General features: G+C 51.0%; 1 protein-coding gene across 1 annotated transcript; it reads left to right on the top strand.

Moving 5' to 3' along the window:
• Positions 1–1,827: 1,827 nt before the first annotated feature.
• J4E85_007231 (uncharacterized protein) lies at positions 1,828–4,281 on the top strand (the record flags this gene model as incomplete). Its single annotated transcript, XM_051471463.1, has 1 exon — positions 1,828–4,281. The coding sequence occupies one exon, from the start codon at positions 1,828–1,830 to the stop codon at positions 4,279–4,281; it is 2,454 nt and encodes an 817-aa protein (XP_051324537.1).
• Positions 4,282–15,404: the final 11,123 nt, after the last annotated feature.

Below are 15,404 nucleotides of genomic sequence, written 5' to 3'. Positions count from 1 at the left end.
CGAAAATAGTGGAGATGGAGATGCACAATTTGTGGCTGTTCAGCACAAGTCAGTGTTGCTCGCGGTCGTCCCGGTAATGAATCATGAACTAGTCCTCCCTTTCCCCGTGTAAGATTTTGCATCGCTCGTTGTGGCTCGCAATGAACATTTCGGGGTCGTGCAATATTAATGAAGCCATGGCTGACATCAGCTCAACACCTTTGCAATGTTACCCTTCTGCCCGTTCAACGTTCCGATGTAGCATGCGGCGCAGCAATATATCAAACCATACCTTGCATGCAACGCCTGAAGAGGCTGGAAATTGCGCGGATCTCCACTTCCATCATAAGTTTGTTTCGACGACGCAACGCACCAATGGTCCGCTCTTCTATGCGACCATGACACCGATCAAGCGACAGCGGCTACAGAAAACAGATCTCCGACTGATCGGGACCTGTGGGGTATCTTCCGAACGAATGGGAATTTGGCGGCTTTGAAACAACAACAGATGGGCATAAGCTTGGCCAGTGAGGGTACGCAACGATCGCAATGCAGCCTTGATAGCCGCGACCCGGCAGACTGGATTTAGCGTACGCCGGTGTTAGTACACGTGTCAGTACTAGAGAACACCGAATGACATGTTCAGCCTCAAGCCACCGTAGTATCAAGTCAGTAAGCGAAGTGTTGGATGTAGACCTCGGGAGGTAGGGCTAGCTAAGAGGTGTCAGACGGTGGTCCGTCATAACACACCTGACGTGCTTCGGCTACTCCAGAGGATGGCAGATGTCAACTCCTGCTTGGCCCTGGGAGAAGCCGTCACGTGAAGCTTACTTCATGCATGCATGCGTTGTTTGCTTTGCACCGAGATGCCAAATGCACGATAGACGCGACGTGGAATATTCGAAAAATAGACGCATGGCTAAGTATTCCGCGGCGCCGATAGGTGGCTATTAATAAGTGGGGTTATCGGCCCCGCGCTTAACGATAGCGCGACCCCGCTATCTGAACCCCCAAAAATTCGTCGAAACATCCCGAGGCCGTCGTTCCCACCACCTCCACCACCACCCACGTCGCGCGAGTTCACGCGATACCCCGAGGCTAGAAAGCGGCATCGCCATTCGCTCCCCGAGCAAAACCAACATGTTTCCCCAAACCCGCGCTCCTTACATTGGCTGCAGCGTCCGATGAGGCTCGAAGCGCTTATACGACTGTGCCTCATTGATGCATCGTCATCGAAACGTGACCTCATGGAGGGGCCAAAAGCTAAGAATACGCCTAGCTGCATATGTTTTAATACCACAGCGGCAACGAGAATACGCTAGCCTAGCCATGCGGCCATCCCAGCGGTTATACACATGCTCTGTACGGCTACACCCACAGCGGTGACCCGGCTTGACAGCTCCCGACGCCCGCGCCGCACGTAGGTGTCGTGGAAACGGCCTTCAGCCGCCTTTCTTGGCATGCTTTTCTGGAGGTTGGGTCTGGTCCTTGCGGCTAGCTCGTGTCGTGAATGGTGCGTTTGCTCGGTAATGCACCGGTTTCCAGAACGAAGGCATAGTTTGCATGTACGCCGCAGTAACAGTGCTGTTTGATGTTTCGAGCAGGCTCCAATCATGGAAATGGCTTGTGGAGGCTTATACTGCAGCTCGATGTTGTTATAGTATGGTGATGGGCACCGATGGTAAGTACCTGGTATCAGTCTACTGCTTCTCTCCAGTCTGGCACTGCTTTACTATCTTGTACGAAGCAACATCTTTCCATCGCTCTCCACTATCTTCGTACCCTAATTCGTATTCACGTATTCTTTTAATGCCTTACCCGATATCCACATCAGGTTACTATCCCAACATGTCTCGTTCTCCTCGCACTCCTATGCGCTCGCCTGCTTTTCCAGACATTCCAATCTATCTGGATACCGGCGATGAGCGCATCACAGCAAAGACATATGGTACAACACCAACTACGCCAACCACACCAGACATCATCCCTCCTCAACGCCCGACGCACCTGAGCCCGTCACACATCAACGCGCCACCCATCAGCCCGGCCGAGCCAAGCCCTACAACCACTATCGAGACTTCCAGTTGCCGATCAGTCATCTGGCCCATTCCAGAACCACCACCAGAGATCCAGCACCAGTCCGACTCTCGGCGACCGACTCTCCGCTTCTTTCCGACTGAACGCCCTCGAGTCCGTCTTGACACCGTTCATTCCCTACAAGTGCCTTCCATCAACGAGAAGACCCCGATCAGCTACTACAACCATCCAGGGCTGGGTATTCTCAATGGGCCGCCTAAGCCTCCCTCCATCGAGATCTCGCCGCCGGTCAACGAAAAGTCTAACCCGGAGGCCAACATCGCACAACGTATCGAAGAGACGTTATGGAGATACAGTGCATCTGGTAACATCTTGAAGAGATGGTTACTGGAAGTACTCAGTTGGCTGTTCAGCGCGATCTGTATGGCCGCCGTGATCGGTGTACTTATCAGGCTCAAGGATGAACCATTGACAAAGTGGGCCTTGGCTGAGAAGACTGGCTTGACTTTGAACGCCTATATCTCCATCCTGTCCAAGATGGCCGGTGCCGCCCTCATCTTACCAGTGTCTGAAGCCCTTGGCCAGCTGAAATGGAGTTGGTTTTTGGAACACTCAAAACAAATGTGGGATTTCGAGATCTTCGATAACGCATCCAGAGGGCCGTGGGGCTCTTTCCTACTATTAATACGAACCAAGGGACGGGCACTAGCCGCTTTAGGAGCCATGATCATGCTGTGCTCTTTGGCCTTGGATCCCTTCTTTCAGCAAGTGGTCGATTTCCCCAACAGGTGGGCCCTTCAAGACACAGCGAGTCTCATTCCAAAGGTGGCATCTTACACACCGTTCTATACTCCGGAGTTTTTCCAAGGCTTTGAGATGAATTTTCGAGACCCTGCTCTTAGGCCCGTTATAAGTCAGTTCTTTATTGACAACGGCACACAGCCTGTACCTTTCGGCAATGGAACGAGGCCCGAGATACCCCTTTCTTGTCCCACGAGCAACTGCACTTGGCCCCCGTATGAGACGTTAGGCGTCTGTAGCGAATGCGTCGACGTGTCTCCGCTACTCGAGTGGGATTGCATCTACACTCGCATTGATTGGAGCGCCAACCAGACGGGCCCAATAGAGGTTGACAAGTACCCAAATTCGACAGTCTGTGGATACTTTCTCAACAAGACCAGCGATGCACCCGTTCTCATGTCGGGTTACATCCTTGATGATGCCGACGATGAACCCATCAAGGGCGAAGCTCTCATCATGCGCGCACTTCCGCTTACGGACATGCTCGATAGGTTTTCATTATTCCAAGGCTCTATCAACTTCCGGCACGTACGAAATCCTATTCTGGATGCCTTGATTGCTTCTGTTGATGGTGGGTCTGCTGGCGTATACCGTAACGAAACTCCGGTCATACATGAATGCGTTCTAGCATGGTGTGTGAAGACTATCGAGTCATCGTATGCTTGGGGAAGCTACGACGAGAACGTCACGTCAACCTACCTCAACGGAACGTCCGGACCTTTCCCATGGACCAGCGTGCCAGTGGAACTAGAAGGAGAGAACGCCACCATGACCATTTATGCGGACGATATCAACATAACACCACCACCGTCAAGCCGGAATTTGACAACCGGCGTCGTATTCAACGATACCTATCACTTGTCGAACACAACCGCTTCGAACGTCATCATTATCTTCGACGATTTCTTCCCATCTTACTACACTGCCGCGACGTCAACGGAGAAACCGATGCTGAGGTATAAGAACTTCGCGGACGGCCCATCCATGCGCAAGCTCGCATTCAATCCATTGTTAGCACCGAACAACATTACTCATCATTTCGAGAGACTCGCTACTGCTATGACGAATGTGGTACGATCCTCCGATGAAAGTAAAAACATGCTTGGAGGTAAGGCGTATAACCAGGAGAACTACGTTTCGGTTCGATGGGAGTGGCTCACGCTGCCGATTGGTCTTCTCTTAATCTCTCTCGTTTTCTTGTCGGCAACTGTGGCCAAGTCAGCGATGGAACGCGATCGTGTAGGAGTATGGAAGACTTCGGCATACGCCACCCTCTTGTATGGTCTGCCAGATGAAATGCAGCAAAGGATCACAAGATCTTCGAGCACAGGAACCCCAAGAGCCAAAGCGAAAGAACTCAAGGTCAAATTGCAGCCTAATCAGGGCTGGAGAGTATCTGGAAACCTTTTTTCCCCATTCGTAGCGAAGCCAAAACCCAATCTACCTCCGCCAGGTTGGATCTGAGAACATCCAGTGTTCTTCGGAAGTAACATGAACAAAAGAATTAAGGAAATTACAACTAGTACTTTACAAACCGACAAGGAACGATGCTCGTGCGCTCACTTACTTCCCCCGATACCAGGACGGGTCAGTCCCCTCTTGCTACCTCCGCTCTTGGGCCGGCTCAGACCCCTCTTACTTCCACCGCCACCACCACGTTGAAGACCCCTCTTGCTTCCACCACCGCCATGACGCTGGAGACCTCTGTCCTCCAGATCGTCGGATAGTTGCTTGGAAGCATCTACATCGACATCTTCTACCATATCCTCGTCGTCGTCGACTTCTTCGCTTCTCTGATCGATGACGATGTCGTATGCGGCATCTGGAACGGCTTCGATCAAGGCATGTCGTTTGAGAACATCACGGACTAGACCGGTCAAAGAGAAAGCATTGCGTCGCTCAGCCACGGCCTCTTCACGTTGTGCAATCTGGTTATGATCAATATTGGTAAAGAGGTAGCAAGGTTTGAGAGGTACTCACATCGGTTGCCGGGGTTGGCGCAGCAAGTGTGAGAACAGCCAAAGAGGCAGCGATGAGAAGGTTACGGCTGTACATCGTTGGAACAACAAGAGGTCTTGAAGAAAGTATGTGGGTCTTGAAGAGAATGCTCTTGCTAGGTGTTGGAGGATGATGCCAGCTCGCTACCTAGGAGGGTGTAACAATGTTTTGGAATGTTGGATGGAGAACGTGCAACTTAGGAAGCAGGAACGGTCCCGGCATTTAACCATCGTTCAGGGTACACACCGACGGTGACCGACGGTGACGACTCCAGACCATCGCACCGCATGCTCATTTCCACTACCTGACTACCGGCGCTTCAACCCGCAGGTTCTCCCAGCTTCGTAACCGCCTTCGAAGCCACCGACACGGCACCAGACGCATGGCATCGCACGTACGATGCGCGCATCACACGAAGTTGTGCAACCATTGGGAGAAAGAACAGGGAGCATGATAGCTGGTATACGAATGGGGAAAGGTGAAACGCAAAGACCGACGCGTTGGAACACAAGGCGTCAGGTCCTGGACTTTGTGGTGGTCCACGGACGCGACGCAATGGATCAGGGGATATCCTGCGATTTTCGTCACAGAGTTATCACACCCGAAGCGCTCAAATGGCAGGGCTTTCCACGAGGCGACTCTGCAAATTCGAGATCATGTAAGTACGATTCATCACCCGTACTTCCTGCAATTCTCATCAATTGCTAGAACGACTTCTAACCAATCGAAAGGTTCTGGCAATGTGATGTGGCTTGGCGGCGTTTTGGACCGACCCCTGGAGTTGAAGCGATTGGCCCTACGCGATCGGTGCCTTATGCGAATCAGCCATATCCCCGCGACCTAGTCACGAATCTTTTCTACACGTGACGCACCTCAGCGTTACGCTTTCTTCGGCTTCTTTGTAAATTCTCAGTAGTAATCTTGAAAACAGATCATTCAGAGAGAAATATCACACGTTCAATTGTGGTTCTAGCTTTCGCTCAGACTTGGTGGCGTCTTACCCCTGTCCAGGAGCCGGATCAGGTATGGCTTAGGATGTGATCTTATGCGAACAGCATCTTCATGTCTTCTCTGAACCTAGATTCGAATATCTTGAACGTCCCATTCGACTCTCTGGATCAATAAACCGTTCCGATGCGACAACTCAGCGTTGCGACAGATGTTTGGTGACCCGAAGTGTCTACCTGAGAAAGGTTGACATCCACCAATTGCAGACAACGACTAGGCGCCCGCAGTCGATACTCACATCATCCGAGCCTCTCCGTCCAAGCTGCAACACGACCGCTACATGCATGTAAACCTTATCAAAACCACCGTTCATGCGGCTGGAAGGATTTCTTTGATCCCGCTGCAGTGTCACTACCTAGATCATGCGGCACAGCCGACGACCTTCAAAGCCACGTGAAAGCCTTCTTCGCACGATATGCGCAAGCAGTCACAGTACTCCTGCACAGTGATATCGCCCAATGTCTTGTCTGTCGCAGTACTAGTCTTGTCTCGGCGAATGCATGGGCTGCCACATAGGTTTGATGAGAGTACAGATCTTGAGGTGATGCCTTGGCGACCTGAGAAGAGTCCATCACTCTACGATCTTGACGCCATCGCACAGTAGACTAAACTAACCCTCACTTTCCATAGGGCCGTGGTACGCTCGTAACTTCACTCATCGATCCCACTTTTTAGAACTGCTCTTCTCTCCATAGACGTTATTGCCATTGGTCGAGTGAAACTATCTTCGCTCCGCATAAATGATATCTAGTGCCAGAGTCTGTTCTACAGGAATTTTGGCTGAGCTTGTGAGCTCCTCGACTGCTGCTTATGCCTTGCTATTTCAGTGTATTTCGAACAGAATAATAGTGTTGGTGGTGCCGCACACTTCATGACATCATGGCACAAAGGCCAGCACCTTGCAACCTTCCGAGGTTGGAGCGCAGCCCAAGCTCGGTCCTCCGTACCTGACAGCATTCACTAGTCAGACCTGCCTTTACCAAGCTGCCTTGCGCTCTGCCTACTCAGATAACGACTTCAGCGCTTATGACTTTGATCATACTTACTGTAAATGCTGGTTTTGGACGGTCCGACAAGCTGTACCTGCAGGATGTTGCGCCCGGCGCTAAGGTGATCGGCGCCACACGACTCCAGGGCGGGCCTGACGACGCTATGGGCGCTAAATATACCACTCCGACAGGTCTGACAGTGTCGCCGAGCAACAACCTCAAGGACTCGTCCTCGTCAACGCGGTAGTCTCGAGCCCTACATCGACTTTCGTCCAGTTAGCCACGCTTCCCGAGGATCACGCCCGCTATGATCGCGTCGTTCTATCTAGACGAGCTGCAAGGCACTCGCAGTTTAAGCGCTCTGTCGTTGACAGAGGGTCCTGGCGGAATGTTGGTATCTACCAATCATTACTTCCGGCACCTCTTGTAAAGCATCAGCTCTGACGGCATGAACATTCTCGCGCTCATCGAAACGCACTCACGATGTCACAACAACAACAGCGACAAGGGATCCCGTTACCCCTTTCACACGCGCAGCCACAGCATTCATACTTCTCGTCAATCAACGAACCCTCGAACATACCGCCTCCGCCATCCTATCTAGCTTCTGTCCGCGAAAAGCATCGTCTCGATTTCCCAGGGCGCATAGAGCGAAAGCTAGCGCAATACAATTCTTCGCAAAATGTTTACAAACGCTGGCTTTTTGAGATCATTAGTGTGGCAACGAGTGCCGTCTGCATGGGTAAGACACCATCAGCTCTACCTGATCTGTACATGTGCTAACTAAGAGTGTAGGCATAATTATCGGATTACTCTACTATCTCCACGATCAATCCCACAACAAATGGCCTGCAGGCCTTACGATAATCACGGTTCTTTCGAAAATCGCCTCGGCAGCACTTATCCTACCTATATCGGAAGCTATCGGGCAGCTGAAATGGACTTGGTTCCACGGGAAAAAGTCCAGAGACGCATTCGACTTCGAGATATTTGACAAAGCATCGCGCGGTGCATGGGGATCGTTCATGCTTCTGTGCAGAACGAAGGGCAAATCACTTGCTGCACTAGGTGCATTGTTGACAGTCCTCCTACTTGCGATTGATACTTTTTTCCAGCAGGTTACCGACCTCGATGAGCGTTGGAAGCTGCAGGGTAACAGCTCGATCCCACGGACCGTACAATATACCCCTTCCGTCGCCCTTACGTACGACAGCACCTGGGCCGACGATCCCATAGCCACGATGAACCAAGACCTCAAGAGGACCCTGGATCCATTCTTTTATGATCAAAATGGAACACGTCCGTTTCTCACCGAGGGTGGTCCTCAGGCTGAGATACCATTAGTGTGTCCAACTAGTAGATGTGAGTGGCCGGCCTATCAGTCTTTGGGGGTCTGCAGTGCCTGCGAGGATGTGTCATACCTGCTTGAATATGACTGTCTTCCCATGAAGATGGACTGGATTAGAAATTCAACTGGTCCTGGAACAGAGGATACATATCCCAATGGTGAGATGAGCCTTTCATCATCGACTGTCAGTCTTGGCCATGCCAAGCAGGGCCGCCGACCAACCTATGCAAGATAAAGTTGACTAAGGCTAACATTGTCGTTGTGTAGGTACTGCCTGTGGCTATTTCTTGAACGCGACGAGTTCATTGCCTGTCCTTATGTCCGGGTACAGGGTCGAAAACAACACGGATTCACCTTATGGAGAGACCCTTCTCATGCGCACGCTACCGCTCGTCACAAACCCTTCCAGGTCACCGCTGTACGGGGGATCCATCAACTTCAAGCACATCAACTATCCTATCATCGATGCGATAATTGTAAGCGCAGCGGATGGCTCCTCCGAGAGCGTCTATCGCAAAGTCCCCCCAGTCGCTCACGAATGTGTCTTATCCTGGTGTGTCAAGACACTTCGCTCCTCATACGCACAAGGAGGTTACAAAGAGGAGGTCGTCGAGACCTTCACCAACACGACACAGATCGAATACCCATGGTGGAGCGAGCGGGTGTCGCTTGACAACACGCTGTTGGGGTTTAATACAAATATAACGATAACCCCACTTACCAACGACAACCATACGACCACTTATGGCGTCTCAAATGAGACGTTCATGAGAACAATCTTTGTTCTGGACGAAGTCTTTCCTTCCCTGATTACTGTCACCGAGCCATCGGCCCAGCCATATCTGAAGATCAGAACTAGCTTCATTGATCAGGTCATGTTTCGGGAAGTTCGGTTCAACCCATGGCTTGCTCCCAATAACGTCACCTACCATATGGAAAGGATAGCACATGCTTTAACGAATGCTGTCAGGTCTGATGCTGACAGTAATGAGCTCATCGTTGGAAGTGCCTCCTCTCCAGAGACTTATGTGGTCGTTCATTGGGGTTGGCTTACGTTTCCCCTGCTTCTGCTTTGCCTAAGCATCGCGTTCTTGGTGGCTACAATGGTCAAGACTTCACAACACACATACCATGATATTGGCAATTGGAAGACTTCGGCCATGCCGACGCTGATATACAGCTTGCCCAAGAACCTTCAACAGGAATTCAAGGCACAGGCAATATCAACGCGCACCTTGAATAGAAGATCGAAGAAGGTTAAGATCAGGCTGATGCCCAAACAAGGCTGGAGAGTCTCTGGTCTAGTTCAGCCCGCGCCGACAGCTCCACCTGGTTTCATATAGCTGTAAAGTCTTACTTGTTATACACACATGATCATGATGAAGATTGTCAAACTGCGCGTCAAAATCTGGCTGTGATGCAGTCGTACTTCAAAGGTACGTGAGGCTCAGTACCAATCGCTCATGCAGCCAATATACTCGATTCTCAGCGCAACAGCGCAACAAGACAACGAGCGTGGCATGAGCGCGTCTGTGTTGTTGCAACGTCAACTTTCGCATGTCTAGTCGGCGCCAAAGCCAGCGGTAAACCAACCGGTGTTATTGGCTTAAACCGCCAAGCCACACGCGAGATCAACGTGGTTAGACATGCAAGTCTGCACGACCATGGACTCGCAGCTGCTCGGCGCCAAAGCCGCTGCTCCAACAGCTTTTTTCCCTTGCTGGCAGATCTACCTTACCCCCCGCGGCTGGATATCTTTAGTCTTAGGACGTGCGATCGCTGCGTCAAGGAACTGCCGAGCTAAGCCACATCCCCGCTAAAGGTTTAGAATGTATGGCGGGTTCATACAAGAGCATGCCACCAATTTGATGGCACGCCTTCTCATTCAGCAGCTGTCAGGCATATTACCATTCGACACACACATTCTCAATGAGTGAACCACCCAGTTACACATCCGCGATCTCAGAACACCAACATAATCATATACCGACACTACCTCAATGCCAATTCTCAAGACACCCGCCTCACAATGCGCACACCTTGGAACGCGATGCGCCACCATCGACCACTTTCGATGAGGCCGAGAAGAAATCACTAGATTTGGTACAGCGCTTGGAGAAGAAACTGGCTGAGTACAACGCGTCTCAGAACGTTTTCAAGAGATGGCTTTTTGAGACTGCCAGTTGGACAGTAAGCGCGTTGTGCATGGGCGCCACCATCGGTATCTATTTGTCGATCAGTGGGGAGGACATGACCAAGAGCGAACGACTTCTCACGATAGCCAATATCTTAGGGAAGGTTGCATCCGCTGCCCTTATCGTACCGACATCTGAGGCACTAGGGCAACTAAAGTGGCATTGGTTTCATGAGTCCAAAGCTATGTGGGATTTCGAAATCTTTGACAAGGCGTCCCGCGGTGCATGGGGGGCTGCACTACTTCTATTCCGGACGAAAGGAAGATCGCTTGCTGCGTTGGGGGCGCTTCTCATCGTGCTACTGCTTGCCATCGACACCTTTTTCCAGCAAGTGGTAACCTATCCGGACCATTGGGCCATGCAGAACTCTTCCTGTTCGATTCCAGTCGTCAAAAAATACCGACCACCTACCTCGAAGTTCTACATCAAAGCTGAAGAACAAGGGTTGTATGATGAGGTATCTGCCCCTATCATCAAAAAGTACTTTTATGGGAACGGCACGCGATCTACACAGCTGGGGCGAGGCATTCGTCCTGAAATTCCCTTATCGTGCCCTACCAGCAACTGTGTTTTCCCTGAGTACGACACTCTTGCAACCTGCAGCAGCTGCGCGGAGGTCTCTCACAGTCTAAACATCACGCACGCATGTCTCAACACCACGATCGACTGGAGTGCCTACTACCAAGGTCCGATAGAAAGTGTTCCGTATCCAAACGGGACCGTGTGCGGGCATTTCCTCAACATCACTTCGAGTACACCGCTTCTTCTCTCGGGATACGTGGTACTAGAAAACGGAACGACAAACACTACTGGCGAGGCTCTATTGATGCGTACAGTTCCTCTTTCCGACTTTTGGACTAGAGACCCCTTCTACGGCTCAGGCTCTGTCGCCTTCAAGAATATTCGTTATCCAATCTATGACGGACTTATTGCATCCGCAGCGAATGGTATTGGCAGTGTCTTCCGACACGAACCCCCTGTAGTCCACGAATGTGTACTGTCGTGGTGTGTTCAACGCATGAGATCCTCATACGAATCGGGTATATACAGCGAGAGCATCCTTTCAACGCATCTGAACATCGCCACCGACCCCACACCATGGCCCTGGATCGTTACGAAGCGGGAGTCTGGCACAGATTTTGTTTATGCGCCCAATGTGACTCTCGATGTTCCATCGCAGAGCTTGCCAGGTACAACCTCACCCGGCCCCAACATCACGTATACAATCTGGAACGAAACCGTCTGGAAAGTCAACGCCATTTGGGACGATTTCTTCCCAGCATCTTATACGAGTAACAACTCGGAGATGCAGCCAATACTCAGGTTTCAGAATTACGAAAATGGCCCTGCTACGCGATACATCGACTTCAATCCCTGGCTAGCGCCTAACAATATTACACATCATATGGAGAGGCTAGCTAGAGACGTGACCAATGTCATAAGGTCTAATGTTGATAGCAATGAGATGATAGCCGGAAAAGCATACAGCATGGAGAAGTTTGTCCATATCAATTGGCTGTGGTTGATATTCCCACTCCTGCTACTCGTACTCAGCCTTGTGTTCTTGGTTGCTACTATCATCAAAACTTCGAAAGACACCGAGACAGGTATATGGAAGACTTCGGCGATGCCAACGTTGATGTACGGTCTACCGCAAGATATGCGGAAGGACAGTACCTCAACCACAAGCTCGGGTGGCGCATCACACCACGATCCCCGCAAGGTCAGAATTAGACTCTTGCCAAAGCAAGGCTGGAGAGTGTCTGGACAGGTGCAGCCAGCACCGACAGCTCCACCTGGCTTCATATAACCGTAGACCTTTGCCCGCGATGTTAAACTGTAGACAATCAAGTCATTCTGATAGAACTAAATAGCATGTAATGGATAACCACATCTGGCACGTTTTGCCAAGCATTCGTCATCGCGGAGCCAATCTCGCTTGCCGAAGCCCAGCTCCAACGCGTCCCACTGACCCTCACTCTTTGTATCCCCGTCCCAACTTCATCACTCGAATTTCAACACCGCCTTCGGTCGCCGGAAGATCTTCGCTTGCTACTGCATCCAAGGTCGCTCTATTCGTCTGCGCGATATGGCTATGTCGGTCTCCGCGCCGAGGTCGGTAGCTGGCATCCAGTCGCCATGCCGCAGCGCTAACAGCAAACCTCCCATAGGCGCACGATAACGAAGCGCACGCCCAGCCACGAGAATGGACACGTGCAACTTGCGCTTCGCCTCTGCAATACCTGGCTAGGTAGTAGAAGATGATGTTCAGCCTATACAACTCCGCAGGCGCCGGTCTGCGGCCATCTCGCTTCCAGGAATCGATCGAAACACCTTCTTGCCAGCAAGACGTCTACCCTTCATGTCTCTCACTGAGAACCACGATACACTCCACAGCAATATACGCTCCACCTCGATGGCTCCAACCTCGACAGCAAGACGATCTTATCTTCCCCATAGTTCACCACAAAGTGGGGAATACCGACGACCCCATTCGCCTGAATCGCTCGACCCTCCAGAACACGAAAAGCCATCGCTAGACTTTACACAACGAATCGAGAGGAAGCTAGCGGAATACAACGCCTCTAACAACGTCTTCAAGAGATGGCTGTTTGAGATCTCGAGCTGGTTAATAAGTGCATGTTCGATGATCGCGATAGTTCTGATATGCCTTCATATCAAAGATCAGCCAATACTCTCCACGAATAGCGCGTTCATTGCCGGGATCAATGTGCTGGGGAAGATCGCGTCTGCTGGATTGATAGTTCCCACAACCGAAGCGCTCGGCCAGCTGAAATGGAATTGGTTCCACAACTCCAAGGCTATGTGGGATTTCGAAATATTTGACAAAGCTTCTCGTGGACCGTTAGGAGCGTTAATGCTCCTTTATCGCACCAAGGGTCGTTCACTAGCAGCACTCGGCGCTCTGCTAATACTCCTGCTACTTGCTATAGATACATTCTTTCAACAAGTCACCGAAGTATCCGACCGATGGACCCTCCAGGCAACTCTCGCGGCAGTGCCTAAGGCATACAACTATGAATCGACCTATCCGAAAGAGTACCTAGATGGATATGAGATAGCAACAGACGATAAAGACACCTTCTTGATAATCGAAAAGTTTTCCTACGGCGAAGGCATACGCCCAGTCGTGTTCGGAAACGCCATTCGCCCCGATATCTCAATCGTAAGTGATACACGATACGTCATCTCGATTATCTTCCACCGTTGATCTCCACGCTGACCAGCTACGTCTAGTCTTGCTCGACTAGTAACTGCACATGGCCCTTGTACAAGACACTAGGCGTTTGTAGTCAATGCTTGGACATATCTACTGAGCTCTCGTTTGCGTGCTTGACGCAAACTGTGGATTGGACCGCAGATTCAAATGGATTATTCGATCTTCAGCAGCCGTACCCTAATGCGACAGCGTGTGGTTACTTTCTAAACGCAACAAGCGACAATCCGACATTGATGTCAGGATACCTGTGGGACGAGGCCAACTCGATCGCGGGCGAAGCCCTCACGATGCGCACTTTTCCACTGACTCAAATCATCACGAAAGAGCCTTTATACGGCAACGGCTCCATTCATTTCAAGCACATACGCCACAAGATTCAAGACGTTCTAATCGTCTCATCGAGCGATGGGTCAGCTGAAGCGGTGTACCGAAATGAGACGCCTGTGGCACAAGAGTGCCACTTATCTTGGTGTGTAAAGACCATGAGCTCATCATATACTTGGGGCGGGTATAATGAAGAAGTAGTTGACACTGTCTTCAACACTACTTCTGGTCCATTTCCTTGGGAAGCCTATCCTTACCAGACCGAGGTTGAGAACGGTACCGATATCTTCTATATGGAGAACATAACTATCAAGGCGGGAGAATTCACCGGCGATGGCAGGCTTGCCAATTTTGGGACGTCAAATAATACTGCCTTGGCGTTGATGCAAGGCTTCACAGATATATTCCCCGCATACACCACTCAGGTCAATGAGTCAGCTTCCCCAATTCTGCGCTACAAGACATGGAAGACGGGTTCTCCATGGCACCAAACGCTCTTCTTCAACCCGTGGCTTGCTCCAAACAATGTCACGAGGCACATGGAACGATTAGCCACAGCTCTGACCAACGTTATACGATCAGCGCCTACCCGCGAGGATGTCGAAGGCCACGCGTTTTCTAAGGCCAACTTCGTATCAGTAAGATGGGCATGGCTTACGTTCCCACTTCTCTTACTGGTCCTAAGCTTTATCTTTCTGGTTTCGACAATAATCAAAACCTCCAAGGATACTGGTGCCGGCATCTGGAAGACCTCCGCGATGCCGACCCTTATCTACAGCTTGCCGAAAGAGGCGCAAGCCCAATTCACCAACTCGTCAACATGGAATAGCGCACAGGATACGAAGAAAGTCCGCATAAGATTGCTACCGAAGACAGGATGGAGGGTGTCCGGCCAGAGTTTATTGAGCCGTTCTCCGCAGTTACCACAACCTGCTGTTCAAGCACCACGTGGCTGGATTTGAGATGTGTTACCTCGCCCTGTGCGGCTGAATGCTGTGTATGATATATAACATATTTATTGCTTGCACGGCAAAGCCGGACTCCTCACGGGATGCACATTATGGACTCTTTTATTACAATGTGTTCTGTCGATCTATCAGACGGTCAGAAGAATGTGCAGGTACACTACTCTATCTGATGCATGGAGCATGATCTAACGCATCTGTTCGGACCCACCGGGGGTCAATTTACAGGTGTGGCGCTACCCGCAGAAATCTCCTGCTCCATTGCGGCGCGGTCGCGGGCCGTCACACATTTCCGGCGTGACGCCTTGTGTTCCAGCGTCGACGCGAAATGCAAGGAACAAGCACGCACTACATGTTCATTACGCGAAGATGCGCAATCATTGGGAGCGAGAACGGAGAGCATGATTCCTAGAGGACGAAAGAGGCAAGCTGAAACGCAAGACCGGTGACTTTCCAGGTGGCAGCGGGTCGAAGCACTATGGAGGAGTAGATGGACATGAGTATGCTATGGGAGCCTTT

This window comes from Alternaria conjuncta, assembly GCF_024043145.1.
Source record: "Alternaria conjuncta strain BMP 0040 chromosome Unknown scaffold_10, whole genome shotgun sequence".
Taxonomy (NCBI): Eukaryota; Fungi; Ascomycota; class Dothideomycetes; order Pleosporales; family Pleosporaceae; genus Alternaria; species Alternaria conjuncta.
The sequence above is the reverse complement of the archived record's forward strand: the minus strand, read 5'-3'. Positions and strand labels throughout refer to the sequence as shown.